The sequence below is a fragment of the Furipterus horrens genome, unplaced genomic scaffold, assembly GCF_987537825.1.
Source record: "Furipterus horrens unplaced genomic scaffold, mFurHor1.1.pri manual_scaffold_3, whole genome shotgun sequence".
Classification (NCBI taxonomy): Eukaryota; Metazoa; Chordata; class Mammalia; order Chiroptera; family Furipteridae; genus Furipterus; species Furipterus horrens.
Window position 1 is genome coordinate 143,763,168 of NW_028327173.1, and position 19,551 is coordinate 143,782,718.

At 37.0% G+C, this 19,551-nt stretch overlaps 1 protein-coding gene across 2 annotated transcripts in view; it reads left to right on the forward strand.

The window, feature by feature from the left end:
• Positions 1–217: 217 nt before the first annotated feature.
• CDIN1 (CDAN1 interacting nuclease 1) overlaps positions 218–19,551 on the forward strand; it is a 204,356-nt gene continuing 185,022 nt past the window's right edge. The window contains exon 1 of one of the 2 annotated variants that reach the window (XM_090271950.1): positions 218–301. Coding sequence is in view for 1 of the 2 variants with exons in the window: in XM_090271949.1 (XP_090128075.1) it covers positions 472–572 (101 nt within the window). In the remaining variant the exon portion in view is untranslated. The other variant, XM_090271949.1, reaches the window with a different exon arrangement.

The window sequence follows — 19,551 nt, forward strand, 5'->3', positions numbered from 1 at the left end:
GCGCTACACCCGCATGCCCTTGCTGCCCGGTTAGTGAGCGAGGACTTCCTGGCTGTTGGCAGCTGGGAGGGTATAAACGCCTGGAACCTCCCAAGCTGATCCCAGGTGGTCGCAGGCGGGATACCTGCCGGTTGGAGACTGACGCTCCACCTCTGCCCGGAGGACCGCTACTTCCTGATTGGTTTGCCCTTAACTGACATGGCGGCTGCTTGCCTTCGGCTGGGCCCACTGCGGCTGCTCAGAAAGCCAGAGCAGGGCAAGCTGGTCTACAGCCCGGCCCCCGCTGCCGCGGAGCGGCAGGGTAAGTCCCAGGCTGTGCAGCTAGGGTCCAAGGGGACTACGGGGAGGCCAAGAAAGTCGAACCTGGTGTCCTGGTCCTGTGTGCCCACCCCTCGTTTCCGGGCACCAGGGCTGCTCGAGCCCGGGGTGTTTTTTCCTTGTCCCTGCCACCTCCCAGACTCTTGGCCCAACATGATACTGACCAAAGCCCAGTACGACGAGATAGCCCAGTGCCTAGTGTCTGTGCCTCCCACCAGGCAGAGCCTGAGGAAGCTGAAGCAGAGGTTCCCCAGGTAAGTGCCCATCTCTCCTCTCTCACAGCCCTTTGCCTGCATCAGCTGCGCCTGGGCAGCCAAGCCCGTACTCAGGAACCACGTGTCCCATATGTCAAGTGTTAGGAGATCAAGGATGGTGAAAGAGGTTTCCTCTTTCACCATCCTGCGTTCCTCAGGAGACTCTTAATGGATGAATCAATTAAATTCAAGGTAATGGTTGTTCATTGGAAACTTGGTATGTGCTAGAGAGGGACGCACATAGTAGGTGCTCCGTAAATGTCTAGTGGTTAATTGACAGATACCAGGGGTGAGTGACAGATGGCAGGGCCCTTTCAAAGTGAAAATACCAATTGTAGACTCAAAAGGAGAAAATGAAGGACCATTTCAATTGGCCCCTGGAAACAAACTAGGGAGCATGGGCCTAAAGGGGCCTCCTGTTGGACTATGGCTCTCTGATAAAATTAAGTGACCTCAAGCCAGTCAGAGACTGGTATCCCATAGATTCCACTCTTGGCTCAAGGTTGGTCTTTTGAACAATCATTTTTATACACGTTCCAAGTATACTTCATACTTCCCTCCTCCCCAAAACACATTTGTGTGTGTGTGAGATTTTAGGATTATCCAATTTTCTAAGAAAGGACTTACGGAACTCTGTACTATAAGTTTTCTAATTTTCAAGATGTGCAAACTGAGGCCCAGACATTACACGAAGACTCAATCCAGGACAAAAAGGTTATTATGTTTGTGACATATTAAAGGATTAAAATGATTGTTTACTTTTCTTAGATTTCAAAACTAAATGCAAACTTGTACCGTTTTGTTTTGTGGCACTGAGCACTGTTAGCCCCTAATGGAGAACTTCTCTGCCCTTGATGTGTAACCCCTCAGCAGACATCACCATAGAAGTATTTTCTTGAGGAAAGAGATATTATTGGATAATTAGTATTAATAAACTACAAGCCGAAGCATAAGTTGAAGGTCTTTTATGATCTCAGTTATTTGAAGGACTCAGTTTTCCTCATCTTTAAAACGAAGGGATCTCTAATCCATATTTAATTTAAGGTACCATTTATCTCTTTATAGTCTAAAATTTTTATCAGACTTGCTAATCAGGAACAAAACTGACACATTGGAATTTAATTATCTGTCTTCAACTCTTGCCAACTGTGCCAGTGAGCAGGGAAAATGGGTGAAGGCTTGTCTGCTAAGGGAATATGTGAATTTTTCTGGACAATTTTAAAATAGAACATACAGTAAGATATTCTTTTCTCATGTACTTATATTACAATTGTATTTTTGCTTTTCTTTCTTTACCACTCCCTCTCTTCTTTCTTTCTCTCTCATGCTTTTTTCTTTTCCCATGACAAATACCTTGTCCTTGCCATAAGAGATAACCTCCCTATACTCGTATGCACTCAGCAAGTGGTACACTTAGGAAGGACTCCTTTCATCTGGGACACCATGCTGTCTTGCGTATTGTCTTATGCCTTTTTCTTCTTATTCATGATATGCCCAAATACTTTTCACCTCCTCCAAATACCACTTAAGAAATCACAAACTCTTCTTCCACTGGAAATTAATTACAGAGGCTGCAATAATCAGCAAAAGAAGGACTTAGCCCTTTAGCAGCATGATGGGGATTCTGTAAAAAGTATGATTTTCGAGTTGGCTTCACAGCTTTTACTATAGCAGTTTTACTTTAAATGGTCCTTGCAAAGCATTTGAACAACGTTTAGATTTGATAGATCACTTTACCAGAGAGTTGGTTGGGTATGGACCTCAGAGATAATTTCTGGTGGTTCAAAGAGGTTAAGTGACTTGTCAGAAACCCAAAAGATGTTTAATGGCCAGTGTCTTTAATACAGGTTTCATAATTTTTTAGCTCAGAATTCCATACAAAGCTGCCTTCATTAGTTTCAATATCAATAATAACAGCAGCAATTATTTTTGGTAGCATTCACGTAATTTGTGTTCTTAAAAAAAATCAAAGTACTGAAATGTTTTAAAAAGTTGCTAAAATTTATAATTTAGATTTTAAAGTAGGACATGCTCAGTAAAGAAAATAAATATTCATACTTCTATAGCCCAGAAATTTTCTGTTAATCTTTTTTTTTGAGTTGATTATTTACTTATTTTTTAAAGTATATTTTATTGATTATATTGTTACAATACTTCCATTTTTCCCCCTTTGCTCCCTTCTGCCCAGCACCTCCCCTCCCCCAGCAATCCTCCCCCCAAGTCCATGCCCATGGGTCATACATACAAGTCCTTCTGCTTGACCCTTTCATATATTATGTTTCTAAAAAAAAAAAAAATTAATTATTTTAACAATAAAAAATTACAATCCCTCCCTCTCAGATATTAAGACCCTTTATAATCTTATAAAGGACAATGGGCGAAGGTCTCAAGCTCCTCTAGCTGCTTCAAGCTGGACATGGTCATCGTCCTACCTACCCTTGGGTCCAGAAATCCCTAATAAGAGTGGGGGTGTGGAGGGGAGGATGGCCTTCCCACATGGGGAAGGATCGTGCAGACTCCAGGTCAGTTGGCTGTCCCCAGACAATGGCGTGCTTGGTTTAACAAGCTGGCATCCTTGTTGTATTCTGGAGACCACAGATTTGGCAACAGGGTTAAAAGGCATCATTCAATCCATAACCACTAGATGAAAAAAGGCAGGTATTAATTTTTCAATGTCCCACATTAGGGAAAAGGAGGGTTTCTTTGGAGGAAGGTGTGCCAGGCACATCTCACCTGTCCAAAACCGATTTGCCCATTATACTTAGTTTGGGATGAGGGGAATATTTTAGGTTTCCCCTGTCTCAGACCTCTGGGCTCTTTCTGTCCAAGCCATTAGGATAGAAAAGAGAAACCAGTTTTAAAGTGAAGCCCACAGACCACCCCATACTTCACCAACCCATCCACTTAGTTCAGCCAAACCGTTGAGTCTCAAGAGGCAGCGCTGCAGACAGGATTAAGTGAGGCCTATACATACAGTCAATCACTAAGGTAATGAGATCATAGGCTTGTGCCCTTTGAAAACAGAAAACACATGTTAATTTCTGTAGCATAACCCACAAAGAAGTCTCTAAATCTGTAGGACTGTCTTATTGGAAAGGCATCCAGTTGCAACGCATTTGACATTCTTCTTGCCTATAAATTAAATATCTTTGATGGTACCACAGACATAGTTTAACTTTCAAATGAAAGCAAATTTTAAATGAAAAGAAACTTTAAAGACGGTTAGCTGCACTACTTTATAGTCTTCCACTGAGCACCGTGATTTTCCTCAAATCATGATTTTCCTCCTTAAGACTACCCTCGTCATTAAAGGGACTGCATTAAGTCAATTTTTAATTTATCCTGTTCATTTGGATAAACACAACAAGAGCAGCAAATGATCACTTATGATCTTTAGTTCTGGTTTGCTGGAACTTACGCAAGGAACATTTAGGGTGACCTTCAGTCTGCCCTTCAGGGCACAGAAGCTGAGCCACATACCTGGCATTCAGCCTTGCCTGTAACCACCTGTCTTTTCCAAGTCCTTCTGGTTTTCCACTGTGCCTTAAGGTCCCTTCTAGCCATCTTTCAGGAAAACAACCTTCATTCCTTCCCTGGAAAGATTGCTGTGGACCGCACAACCAACCACGGTATGAGGCCTTTTATCTCGTGGGCTTTTATTACCTTCGAAAGTCAATCTCAGTTCCTCAGGGCTTTTTGGTAACAATCAGAGCCCAAGCATCTCTCCTTTAGGCATGACATTCCAGTCAAAGTCTTGGTCAACAAAACCTCTATTAACAACGGTTCTTATTAGTTTTATGCAAAGAAACTTATGTCATTACTTACTTCTTTAGAATGCCAAACTCTGGACGGGTCAGATAGGGAGAAAAATATACAGTGTGAAGGAAAATCCTTGTCCTTCTAATATTCACTGAACTTGCATTTCCATTCTTTATATTTTCATTTTTACCCCACTAAAATTTTTTTGTCTTTTTCCATTACAATTGTCCCACTTTTTTCCCCCTCTTTCTTCCCCGCTCCGTGTCACCCCCCTTCTCCCACATTCAGTCCCCACCCAGTTGTCCATGTCTGTGGGTCATTTATACATGTTCTTTGACTAGACCCTTCCCCTTTTTACCCCCTTCTCTCCCTCCCACTTCCCCCCTTGTTACTCTTAGTTTATTCCTTGTTTACATACCTCTGGTTCAGTTTTGCTCATTTGTTTGTGTTGTTCATTAGTTTCCTGTAATAGGTGACAGCATAAGGTATTTTTCTTTTGTTGCCTGGCTTATTTCACTAAGCATAATTCTCTCTAGTCCATCCATGTTGTTGCAAATGGTAGAAGTTCCTTCTTTCTTTCTGCTACATAATACTCCGTTGTGTAAATGTACCACTATTTTGATCCACTCATCTACAGATGGGCATTTAGGTTGTTTCCAGCACTTGGCTACTGTGAATAGTGCTGCTATGAACATAGGGGTGCATAGGTTCTTTTGAATTGGTGTTTCAGGATTTTTCGGATATAATCCTAGCAATGGAATTGCTGGTTCAAAAGGCAGTTCCATTTTTAGTTTTTTGAGGAAATTCCAAACTATTTTCTGTTAATCTTTTATGTATTTCCTTCTCGTCTTTTTTTTCCCCACTGCCACACTGTATCTGCTAAAATACTTGGTAGATTTTGCTTTTTTCACTTAACACATTGTGAATATTCCTCACCTTCAAAATTTATTCACTGTGTGTTTCAAATAACCATTATCACGTTCTAGATGTACCATCCATTTCCTTAATGTTGGGTATCAGGAGTTTTGTTTTTCTAATTTTTGATATTACAGTATTCCCTCACTTATCACAAGTATTACATTCTAGACCCCCTTGCGATAGGTGAAAATCCACAAAGTAGGAACCTTACATTTATTTTAGTATTTATATTTATTTTAAGGCTTTATAAACCCTTCCCACACACTTATAAACCATTCCCAGTCCCTTATTAACCTTTCCCACTTCCTTATTAACCTTTTCCACACTTTATTATAAACACTACTTATGTTCTTAAACATATTCTACACTCTTAAACCTACGTAACTTTAACAGCATACACATACAGTACTGCAAAATTCCACAATATAGCGAAAAATCCATGATAAATAGTTAAATATAATATTTTTAAAAATCCCGTGATACAATGAGGCTGCAATAAGTGAACCGCGCTATAGAGGGGGACTACTGTACATACATAATGCCAAGTCTGTTTATTTTCTTACTTTAGAATCATGGAAATTGGGAATGACCATAAACAGCAGTTTTTAAGCTTTCAGTCTGCAGACTTCTTTATACTCTAAAAAAGAACTAAGTACCCCCAAAGAACTTTTGTTTATATGGATTATGTCTGTTGATATTTACTAAAATATAAATTAAAACTGAAAAATTTAAAAATTTTTACTTACTAATTTATTTAAAAATTAACAGTAATAAACCCATTACATGTTAACATTTTTGTTACACATATTTAACACACTTGATTACTGAGCATCACCTCAAAAAGGAAATGAGGAAATGACCTTGTTTTACACTTGTGCAACCTTTTTTGATGTCTGCCTTCATAGAAGGAGAACATTTGCTTCTGCATTCAACCTGTTGTGATATCTTGTTTTGATTAAAGATATGAGGAAACTCAAGCCTCAAACAAATAAGCAGTTGGAAAAGGAAGAGTAATTTAATAGGCTTTTTATATAATCGTGGATATTGTTGTTGCTACATAGAACCCAACAAGTGCTATTTTCTCAAAGGTTAATTGCAATGTGGAATGTGAAGCCATATCTTGGCCCTTTCCACTTTGTTATATCACAGTCCATTGACCTGTCGTGAACTTTGAGTGGATCTTTTACCAATGCATGATTTTTATCATCATCCATTGTTCGTTTGCAAGATGTTGATTGTGAGTTGTGCAAGTCTCCAGAATGTTGTCACATTTCATTATATATAGCATTAAAAAAAAAATCACATGTCTAAATATCCCCCCTGATCTCATCAGAAAAATCTGTAAAATTTGAAGTTGTCAAGCTTATGGTGATGGATGCAGTTTTCTAATATTTGAGTTTTCCCTTGAAAGCTCAAATTTCATCATTGGCAACAAATATTATCACTTGTTTTCTTTCAAGTGACAGGCTCACATTGTTTATTTTTGAGAAAATGACTGCCAGATATCCAAATCTGAATAATCATACTTTGTTCATCATTCCTTCCAATAATAATCGTGTTTCGTGGAAAAAGCAGCTAGTTTAACTCTCCAACAATCACACAAGTACTTTTCCTGATGCAGCCGTCAGACTTGTATATGCAGTAGACATGCTTTGTGATCACTTCTTTCTTGGTCATGTAGAACATTAAATAAATGTATATTCAAGAATTGAGTATTAATAAGGGAATATGAAGATATTCTTAAGTGGAACTGACTTTTTTCCCCTTCAAGTATGTGGCAGTGAAGAATACAGTGATTCATAGGGCAGTTGGGCCCAGTCATGCATGGTTTGTTCTCAGTAGTGGGCAACTTGACCTGTCATTGGTTTTGCACTGTCGTTGCACATGTGACACAGGGAAAAGGCAAATCGTGTCTTACTATTTCTATAAAGATAACTGACTTTGTAGAGCCCTGAGAGAGTCTCAGGGACTCCAGGAGTTCATTGAGCATGCTTTGACAACCACAACCTATATTAAGTCAAAGGCATTTATGTTTTGAAAGATTTTGATGTGTATTGGCAACTTAGTATCAAAAAGATTGTATTAATCCTATTACCAATAGGGCATGGGAGTATCTGTCCCTGCAACTTTTGCCAACATTGAAGAGAATCATCATTTAATCTTATAATATGATAGATCAAGAATGATGTCTTGTAATTTGCATTTTTGATTATAATACATTATATGTTTTCACTATTGTTTAACTTTCTTCTTCTTGAATTATCTGCATGGTGTCCTTGCCTAATTTTGTATTGAAGTTTGTCATTATTGTTTATTAATTTGTTGTTTATTGATCTGCATATGTTGAGGATATTTATCCTATGTCCATATATGTTGCAGATATATTTCCATTGTTTACTTGTAGTAATTGTTCCATTTTTGAAATGCTTAACTTTACATTTGTTTTTCTCATTTTTTCTTTTACACTGAAGAAGTCCTTTCCTATCCTACAATATGAAAAAGGAATTTTTCAGTTAAATTTTCTTCTAGATTCGTTATGGCTTTCTTTCTAATAGCTAATTCTTTAATCTTTGTAGCTGAAATTTCTTTTAGCATATGCTCAGAGATAAAAAGATGTAGCTTAGTTTTCCCCAGCTTAATTTTTAAAAAAGATTTTATTTATTTTTAGAGAGAGGGGAAAGGAGGGAGAATAAGAGGAAGAGAAACATCAATCTGTGGTTGCCTCTTGCACGCCCCTAACTAGGGACCTGGCCAACAACCCAGGCATGTGCTCCAACTGGGAATCAAACTGGCAACCCTTTGGTTCGCAGGCCAGTACTCAATCCACTGAGCCACACCAACCATGGTCTCCCCAGCTTAATTTTTATTTTACATAGCGGTGTCCATACTCTCCATCCTCATTCTTTCATGGCTTCTTTGTTTTCACTGAAATTAAAGATTTGTCTTTCCAGGTCAGTACATTGAACCCGGGAAGCTCCTTAGCCACTCTGGTCTCAGAATCCTCCAAGTTAAAATGAAGGGATAGAACTTTGTGATGTCTAATATCTTACAACTCCTACATTCACCTTCATTCTAGTCTTTTCTGTTCTGCAGTTTTACAGTACTAGGCCTTCTGGCCCCAAGAATATAGGACATACTGTATTTAAGTACTTGCTGAGGACACATTCATTGATTTCATTGATTTACATCTCTCAGATTATTTCCTGAACCTTCTTATTCAGGTTGAAGCCCCCAACCCAATCAGCTGTTACTTATCAGATTATATTTTAAATTATATTTTACTGCCTAAATACTTCGTGTTTGTGTGTGTGTGTGTGTGTGTGTGTGTGTGTGTGTGTGTGTGTGTAAAGAGAGAGAAAGAGCGAGAGAGAGAGAGGAAGGGAGAGAGACTGTTCCTAGAGAAATCTCAGAGGGAGTATTTAAAAACTCATTTGCTGGCCTCTCTGTGCTTAAAGCCAGTACATGTAGTTCATTTTCTTGAGCTTTTCAACTGTCTCTACCCTTCTCTGTCTCTCTGATATATATATATATATATATTGTATTTTGAAATAATTTTAAACTTACAGAAAAGTTAGAGAAATATTACAAGAATTTTCATATACCTTCTTCTTGCTTGCCATAATGTATATGTAATTGTCAAAATTAGGATATTAATTCTTATGTAATACAGTTAATCTAAAGACTATTTTTTTTCCTAATGATGTTGTATTCCAGCATCCAAGTTCCCATTTCTATTCCAGGATCACACATTCGATTTAATTGTAATGTTTTCTTAATCATCTCAGATCTATGACTTTTATTTACTGTTACTTTGTTTTCTATGATCTTGACACTTTTGAAGAGTACTGGTCAGAAGTTTTATAAAACGTCCCTATGTTTGTGTATGATGTTTTCTCATGATTAGAATGTGGGTAAACATTTTCAGCAAGAATACCCCAGAAGTGATGCTGTGCTCTCCTCAGTGCATCCTATCGGGGTACATGACTTCATATGTCTTGCTACTGGTCAGGTTAACCTTACTCACGTGGTTAAGGTGTGGTGTCTGCCAGGTTTCTCCAATGTACATGGTTGGGCTGCCTTTTGAGATTATGCAAATATTCTGTTTCTCACATCACACTTTTCCTCACTGGTTTTAGCATCCATCAATGATTCTTTCAAGAAACAGTTATTACCAATATTTGCCTAATGGTGATTTTCTGTTTCTCTAATATCATCCACTACTACCATTTTATGTAAAACAACCCATTCTACAGTCAGTCTATGATTTTTACTGCAGTTTATCTGCCTCTTAAAACAGTTGGTCTATAATAATTACCTGTGTGTTCACTATGTTTGTGGCACTATTTGGGTATTTTCTAGAAAACAGAATAATATAGTAATTCATTTTGAGTAACTTGTTGTCTGAGGGAAGAGTTTCAGACATACCCAATAGCTATAAATTATTAGAATCACAGAATGTTAGAAACCAAAAGATTTGTTGATCTGTTCAGATTTGGTTAAGGTGGGATTCTTAGTGAACATATACCTTTGTTGGAAATTCTTTTGTTAGTAAACTAAACCCTCTGGCACAAGTTTAATTTTTTCCCCGAGTTCCCTTTCCATACATTGGTTATTTGGTTGCTATTTATGCCTTTACTTATGAGTCATAAATCAAACTCTTGACACCATAAATCTCTAAGCAAATAGGCATCTTTATCCTATTGCTGTGTCTTTTCCCTCAGAGATCTTTGCTCAAGTTTTCTAACGGCACCTTCCACATTTCTAGGCATGACTTCCTGTTTTGGCCCATAACATCTACTGTTTTCCCATTCTTGGAACACAACACAGGCGACCATTCACTCATATGATGTTGTTTTTAGAGAAGTCTCAAAAGGAATAGTTAAAAACTCGTTTCATTGGGCTCTTTGTTCTTAAACCAATACACACGGTTTATTTTCCTGAGATCTTCACCTACATCTACCTGAGATCTGGAGTTAAGGCTGGCTGTACTGTGTATTTACCACTGTTGAACTTCGTGATTCTTGGTTCTTGCTGGTGAACCTGGACTAGACAGAGGTCCAGTCTGATTAGGAGTGCAGTAGCTAAGGGACTTGCTTGGGGCAGGAACAACATTTTTACTTAACTTTTATAATTATTTAGGGTGACTGAGTTTAATTTGGTGCTATAATTGGCTACAGTTGTCTTTTTTGGAGCAACAATCCCCCTGCGCCCCACTCACCATGGTGCATTTTAATCAGTCCACTTTTCCCATAGGGTGTCTTTTATTCCATTGTTTTTGCTTCGTGTTAACAATTTGTTCCTGGAAAGTGTCTTGGCTCTGCCTCTTTTCATCTGAGTCACAGTTGCCTCATCTGTAAAAGGAGAGATGAAGCTCCACAGCTAGGAAGTAGATAGTAAGAAGGAGAATTCAAACTCTTCCTTAAGGCCAAGGTGAGAATTCAGTGAAATCAGGCATGCAGAAACACTTAGCGTAGTGAAAAGGTTCCTGGTAAGTATTTAATGGATGGTAAATGTTATTATGATTACTTTTAGAATTTAGTATATGGCCTACAGTAGAAGAAATATCTGAGTAGTAACCTTATGAAACATATAAAACAACGTTTTGCTTTGAAATGAAGGCCCACAGATTTGTAGGAAATAAATGTTTATGTGGATCAGTTGGTGGTAGGGGTGTGAACACATAGATTTGATCATTAGTTAAAATTGGCTTGAATATTCAAAACTTACCTTATATCTTTCATAGTTATATATAATTCCAGTTCTTTTTAAAACTTTAAAGCTAGATTCACTGATTTTTAAGAGTCGTAGTAGCACACTACGGTGTATAATTAATACTGTAGGGCTTGGTTTACTTAAATTAGGAAGTTATTCCTCTTACCTTGTTCTCTCATTTTTGGTCAATTTTCTATACTTATACTAATGTGGTAGGCCTGAGTTCCAGAATAATGAGTAAGAATAACTTGTAAAGGGAGAAAATGTCAATCTTTTATTGAACCAGAAATGTTTTTGTTGGTTTTGCCAAAGAAATATACTTACTTTACATGACTTTCAAAAATGTTATTCATATACTCAGGAAATTATATATATATATATATATATATATATATATATATATATATATATATATACTTATTTCTGTACTAATCATTAGAGCAAATTGGAAAAGAAACTGATCTAAAGGAAATCTCTCTAAAAATTGGTCTAAGAAAAGAATATGATTATTTCATCTATTTCCTTATCTTTTTAAAATGCCATTTTTATTCCATAAAATTTTAGGTGTTTATTTTAGTTGCTGCACTGTAGCCTAGGTTTTAAAGACTCTTGAAAGTTATTTCGTTATATGGCACATATTACTGCTTGCTTTTATCAGATATTTGCATTCCTTTGGATTTGCATAGTTGCAAAATGAGGTGATCTTGAGTTCTTGCAAAGGAGTACAGTATTTGAAGAAAACCTCAACTAATGTTATACCAAGAACCCACATGCTGACTCTATTTCTTATAGTGTGAGGGGAACCTTTTGTGTTATTAGATCATTGACTTCATTTTTACATCTATATTCAAGCATCAAACTTTAGTCTACTAAGTAATAACCTATACCAGAATGTTTGCTGGTACAATAAAGAGGAATTGTATATTTCCGTAGGAGAAAAATATTCAATAGATGTATAGGGTAATAGTATCAATATCTTATTACTTGACTTTCAACAAATGTTGATGGAATTCACCATTATGTTTTTATTACACATTTTGTGTGATTTTGCCATATTAGTTGAAGTTTCCTTAAAAACAAAACAACCAATGCACGAGTAGTTTTCCAGAGTAAGTATGAAAAGTGACCTTAATATATAAAAGTCATGTACTGGTATGAAAATCATAATGGGAGATGGATAAAGAATAACTTTTCCTTCATTTTATTTTCAATTTTTCTTGAAGGGAAACTTTTTCAAATGTCTGATTTAAGTTACCTGTCTTCTTGTCTCTTTCTGCTGCCAAGTTGCTTATACAGTGAGCTGGTCTACAGCGAACACACTACAAGTGTTGGGTGAGCTTGTAACGGAATGAGAAGTGTCCACTTCTAATGGGAACAGAATAGACAAGTGGGTCCAGCATGATTTGGTTCATGGGTTTGAAACCGGCATAGAGCAGTCTGTGCCTCCTGTGGTAAAGGTGGCACAAGGCTGGTCATGAATCCAAGTTTTTCCTGGCCACTTTGGGGAACTAAATACCTGCTTGACTTTTCTTCCCTTTCTCTTTCTTACAGCCATACCATTCAGGGAGGCCTCTTGATAACACATATGTTAATAGTTCTTCCTCATAACCCAAAGCTTTCTTCATGTCAAAGAACAGTGACACGTTTGACAATGTCAGCTTTTTCAAGTGCTCTTCCCTGGCTGAGGAAGGTCTTTCTGTTTCTCTGGCTCCAGGATAGCAAATAAAATTTTTTGTTTTTTAAATTTAATGCGGCCTTCAAATTATGACCTGACAAACACCTGATGTTTCATTGAAATAACAGAATGTTAAAATATCTCAGGACTTATTTATTTATTTATTTATTTATTTTGCATTTTAAATATTGAGATTCAGCTGCTAAAAATGTTTATCAACTATTAAATTTATTTTTTAAGTTTTTTAAAAGATTTTATTCATTTTTAGAGAGAGGAAGGGAAAGAAAAAGAGAGGGAGACAAACATCGATATACAAGAGAGACATTGATCAATTGCCTCTTGCACGCCCCCAGCTGGGGACCTGGCCCACAACCCAGGCATGTGCCCTAACAGGGAATAGAACCAGCAACCTTTTGGTTTGCAGGTCGGCATTCAGTCCACTGAGCCACACCAGCCAGGGCAACTATTAAATTTTGAGTATAACTTCAGGACCATGGGAATAAATATTTTGAAACAAGGAAAGCCATAAAAGTAGAGAAGAAAGTAAGGTGGCTTCATGGGTCTTGATACTGGTGTTCAGGCAAAAATGTAAATACTGGATCTCGTCCTGACCAAATACTGCCCCTGCTAATTGGGGCAATTCTGGGTGAATCACAGTCTTTTTCTGAGGTTGTCTTGGAAGCAATAGTCAAATTAAAGGACTGAGACTTGAAATATGTGGTGCATTGTCACCATACCCCCGACACTCCAACTCATTTATTTTTCATTTAAAATTTTTTAGTTATTGTTGAGATCTGTCCTTTGCTCCAGGCCCAATAAAGGATTAGGTGTAAACTCTAATCTTGTGTTTAATCCTGTTTTAGGAAATAGGAGGCATGGCAGACTCTTGATATTTACAAGGGTTATCACTCAGGCCTTGAAAATCTCCAGATACGCAGCTAGCACTATATAGGACAGAAGGTCTATAAGCTTTGGATCCAGGTGTTTGGTTAAGCTCACTTACCAGCTGTTTGACTTGCTGTTCATCCAGTCAGCCTATTGATATGAAAGATTCAGATTTATATTCAGTAAGTTTATGAATTACTGTTTGATATGAATATTTGTGATTACTCTCAAATAAAGCTGGATATGTTTAATCTAGGAATGCTGTGGTACCCAACCCCAGCTTTATTATAAATACAAATGCAAGGTGCAGCTTCTATGGTTGCCACTCATGCCTATGCCACACCTTAGCCTCCTAAGATTCTGAAACTTATGATGAAATAGTGTCTTAAGACTTGTGTGCTCTTTGTAGGTGACCTTTTTTGTAGATAGAATCTTGGAGGGTAAGGTGTTTAAAGTGTTGTTTAACTGCATCTTCCTACAATCACACATGAAATTAGACTGGAATTCACTTTTTTTCAATATTTTGTTTCTATCTATAACTCTCCCAAGCCAATATCATCTTTATTTAAGGTATGTTACCCTGCTATATGTCTTTGCTGATAATATTGATAGAGAAAGCTAATAAAATTTGAAATTAACTTACACTTCAAGCCTCATTTAGCTAAGATAGTAAATGGACTGAGCATAAGAGAAAGACTATTGTATAATATTAAAAACCCTACAGACTCTTACAACCTAGATGTAATACATAGCTCACAAACATCATTTCCTAACTTATAAAGTTTATATGATCTAGATTCGTATTTCATGCAGTCAACTGTAATATTTATTAAGGGAAAAATACATTTAACCTCCAATTTATAACATTTTGAAAATTTGTTTGCACTTTGGTAGGCATGTGTGCAACTCTTCATATGAGATCACAAAAACTTCTCCAGAGGGACCGACACACCTCTCTTTTTGTTTCAGACTCTTGGATCAAGATTGGAATTTGAGATCAAGTCAAATCAATTAATGTTACACATGCCAAAACTAAGCGGGATGTCACCTGGTGATTTTACTGAGGTTCCACGCCTGGAGGCAAAATTTTCCATTCATGTTCTTTAACTAGATATCGCAGATCCCCATTTCACTTGGGGGCCAGGAGGTATCGACGAGGAGTGAATGAAGGAAGCTAGCTTGGTTGGGGTTGTGGCAAAGCCAAAGTGCAGCTGTGTGCACTAGCAGAGCAGCAGCGGCTTTATGCCAGCCAGGACCGTGGGCCCGTTGCTGCCAGGGCTTCTGTTCTCTAGAAAGTAGCTCTCGATCTGACTTTTTAAGAAAAAAATATCCTGAGATTTAAATGTTGTCAATTTGTTTGAATTTTTAAAAGCACTGTGTGGGCCAACAGTTTCCTGGCCAAACAGAACAAGTCTGTGGGCTGAATTTGGCCTACAGCCAGTGGGTACTGGATCTGTCTCTTCCCAGCTTGTGAGAGCTGATTGTGAGCATCTTTTCCTCACTCTGCAAACTGTGACCTTGAATTAGTTGCTTAAAATCAGCCATGGTGGGAGTGTTTACACCACAGAAATTGGCAAACACTACCAACCTGAATTCCCCCCACTGCTCCCCACACCACTGCATAGACTTGCATTGCCTGTTATGGCTCCATGGCTTATCTTTTCCAGAATTTTCTAAAACTAGTTTATTCTGATTTTTATAGTTTTTTTTTTTCCTGAAGAAGGCTCAAAATATTTATATCTGTATCTCATTTATTCTTATAATATTTTTATGTGTTGGGATTTCTCCTTTTCTTTCTTGTACAAAGAGAGTATACATATTTTTTTTCCTCCTGTAGTTAGTGTGGGGGTTAGAATTCCAGTCTTGAGCCTTAGCAGTACCTAGCATATTGTAGGTATTATAATACATAGTGTGACAGTCATTGATTGAACTGACCCAAAGAAAATGCTGCTTGGTTAAAAAAATAATAATAATAAGCCATAAACCTATGTCTCACTTAGGAAAATTAATTCCTTTCAAATTAGATTATTTTGTTAAATTCAGGAACAATATAGTGATTCTTCATTCTAGGAATTTAGAAATACTTCAGTGGTATACCTGAGGGTTTATCATGCCAGGAGTTACTTTTGGAGAAACTTCAAGCTTAGGTGTTACATCTTCAATTGGTAATTACTCTAGTGTAAAAAGCAAATAAAGCATCTATGCAAAACAATAAAAAGATACCTAATTGATCACATTGTAATTTGAATTAGAGTAATTTTATAAAGACTCAATTATCACATGTTCAGATGCATTTTTTTCTACATTTAAAGTATCAGTAATAAAAATATGACAACATACAACTAAGATAGAAATGGGCAATAAAATTAACAATGTTAAGCAAGAATATGTACATTTTAGAATGACAAGTGGAATTCTCTGTGGGGACAGGCCTCCATGAGTGGGCTGGCCAGGGGTATTGAGTCTGGCAGAGGTGTCATAGCCTGTGCTTGACCTTGGGTGGTTTATTTAGCTCTGTCTGCTTATGGTTGATTATTTTATAAATTGATTGGAGGCCAAACCCTATTACTGAGAATTCCAAGGGCCTGGAGTTCAGTTTTTTGTTGTAAAGGCCGTTTTATATATTAGTTTAAAGAACTTGGTTCTGAAAAGAGATATAGGAATTCTGGCTTCATGACTTGCTTGTCGGGTGACATTGGGTAACTTTCTTCACCTTCAGGTGCCTTTGTGTCCTTATTTATAAAATAGGATTTTTATGAACTTGAAGTAAGTTAGTACTATATAAAATGATTAGCATAGTTCCTGATGCTGTGCTGAATAAGTTTTTGCTGCTACTGCTTTTGTTATTGTTACCATTATTGATTTAAGGATGTTTGTTGCAATGGTATATATCCTTATAATAATTAGACTCATAATATTAGAACTGAAAAGATTTTTCCTGAAACCAGCCCCTTCATTTTTCCAGGTTTCCAAAGTGTCCTTCTTCTACCCCTGGGGTAATAGGAAACCTACTTTTAGTAAATTATGGTGAAGTTCTTAGGTGGTACTGGCAACCAAGATATGATATTCCATTGATGACAAGTGGGCATGTCAAGGTTTAGGTTGATTCTCTCCCCTGATATAGAAAATGGTTATATAACAAGAACACTGCATAAGACAGAATAAGTGAGAACATTTAAAACCTGAGAAGTGTGAAGTATTTTCCTGTCTAATTACTCTTCTCAATTGCAATGCCCCATATTCTGGAACCTGTTTTATATTCTTGCCTCACCTTGATAACAAGATGGTTGTGAATTTATGAAAGATATTGGGGTGAATACCAGTTTTGGAGTCAGGGTTCTGCCACCAGGAAGGAGCTGGAGTCCAATAATTATGTGAATTTAGGTCTAAGACTTGAGAGGCATGGAGATTTTATAAGACACCAGATCATCCTATGAATGTGAACTTAGTGTTTAATACAGGTATTCATACATTTGAAGAACCAGTGTTTTTTTAAACACTCTTAAAATCTATTCATGGTATTAATGGTGACTATGAAAAGACCTTGTAGTAAACTTAAAGAAATTGTATGAATTTTTAAAAGAAAGTAGATTTATTGTTCCTTAAGGCTTTGGTTTTTATTAATTACAATGTATTCCAGAATGCTGCCTGCAAAGAATTTGTTTAATTTATCTTATTTGTGCAGTTCTGCTGATCACATAGTTGCAATAATAATGAGTTGGGCAAGATTATAATATTTTCCCCTTCCCTTTCTATTTTGTTTGTTTTAGAGCATGTCTTCCTCTAGGTTCTAGGTCAAAGGGATGCGTTCAGGTTTAGACCTACTTCACTTAAGCTGCTAGGGCCAGATTTGAAAAAAAGTATTACAACTGGCTAGAGATCTTTGTGTTTGAAAGAAATACTTAAAAATTTGAGTGACATTCTGAAAAATAGCTGCCTATGGCCAATGGTTATGGAAGGAGAAGGCATAATTATCCTATAGATTATATTTTGAGGACAATTCTGAAGTATGAAAACTTTGATTAGTGTTATTTCACCTGTTAGAGATGTGTAAGGAGTCTAGATTTGGTACACTGTCATGAAAAATATTTTGTGATAGCTTTTTGGACAATTGTAGTCTACACTGTATTACAATGGCACAATAAATTGCTGAATATACTGTCTGCTGAATATGACTTTACCATGAAAAATTTGATGCATGAAGAAGGAAAGGTTGGAATATGTCAACCTTTCATGACAAGAGACTTAGAATTTTGACCTAATACTGGTGACCTCTGTGTGCAATAAAAGTGAGCTTAATCTTGAGGTGAAGGTTGAGGTGAAAGGCAGGGCAAGGTGGTGGAGCTTATGCTGATTGGTACTTCAGAGCCTACCTTGCTATTGGCTAAATGGGAGCCTGGCACTTTTCTTTCTTTCTTTCTTTTAATTTTTAGCATTTCCAGGAGCTTATTTATAGCAAGTTGTTTAGCTGTTTAATGACAGCCCATTTCCTCAAAGCTCAGCTGTCTGTTTAGTTGTGGTAAGTTTATCTGTTTGTATGAAGTTTACTGTTTCTGATTGAAAGGTATGAGTGTGCTATTATTTACTGTTCCATAGATAACCAATAGTTAAAAATAAAAATGTTTTTATGGCTTATAGAAAAGACAACTGGCATATATAACCTTAGAACTGAAAATATATCTTCTTTTAAGAAGCTTATTTCTTTGACAGATTGAACTTTTGTCATCTAACTTTGGAACCGTCAGAATTTTGAAGTAGTTTGTACCTACCTTAACCTAGATTATAATTAAGAGAACTCTCACAAATTATAGTCTCAAAGGGTTTAGATGATTTAGTGACTGGTTATTCCCTTGAAAGTTTCTTTGAAATGCATCTCCTAATGCATTTACAATATATGACAAAATGTTTTTAAGGTTTTGCCTGCTGCACATAGGAGGAAAATTATTTAAAACATAAATTCACTATTAAATGCATTGACCATTTTGTCATAGATGAAATTACACCTTAGCAAATATCAGAAACAAATCTGCCAGTGTTATATTGTCTGCACACTTACTGATTATTCTATCTAAATAATTGGTTGAAACAACAAACGTTTGGGGGAGAGAGTCAGAGACTCTAATGGAAAGAACTGTCCTCTTTTAATCGAGCCTATAAAATATTCCCTGGGACTGATCAGCTCTGAAGCGCTGAGGTTTGATGATTGGAATGGCAGGAAACCATGCTTTCAGGACATAACGAATTGACGAGGCCATCCATCATTTGTTAGCACACACTGAAACGTGGGCTGTGTGTGCAAAGGCCTGTGATTTAGTAAATACTTGGGAGATGAATAGAGCTTACACACAAGGGAAGATATTGCTGTCCTTCAGCAGCCTGAGACCCAGGCGCCTGCTGAGAAGGCCATCTGACGGCACATCATCAGTAACTGGCCTGTCACAGTCAGTGGTGCCCACCGACCATCGCCAGTATATTAAATGCATTTTTAATATCTGCTTCAGTAGATTTAATGAAGAAAATTTAGTTTCCATACTCCAAGCACTGCTTCTTCAAGTGTTCTAAGGCAGGGACTCTTGCCTGCACAGGAAAGGAGGGAGACGGTGCTGGCCGTTAGGGAGTTGACTGAAAAGGACACTCAGACAAAACAATGTGCAAATAAAAAAAAGCTTTTAGCAGAGTTGGCATCTCATTGATGTAAAAAGGTCTTTTTTTTTTTTTAATTCTATTCTTTCACAAGCCCTTCTCTAGGAGGGTTGAATCTGATGATATGAGATATAAGCCTACTGATATGAACGGAAATATTATGGTTTGGCATAATTTTAATAGAAAGACTCAATTTTAAATTAGTTTGTGATTTGAGACACTGTTTGATTCTTAAGATACTTGAATGACTGTTTAAAGTAGGATTTTTCTTACCTCGTTGCTTCCGCATTTTTGAATGTTGAACTTTACTCATTAATCAAGTTAGTATATTTTTGTTTAGTGTCATGCAGAACAGCTCAAAATGAATGTGAAAAATCAGTTGCCAAC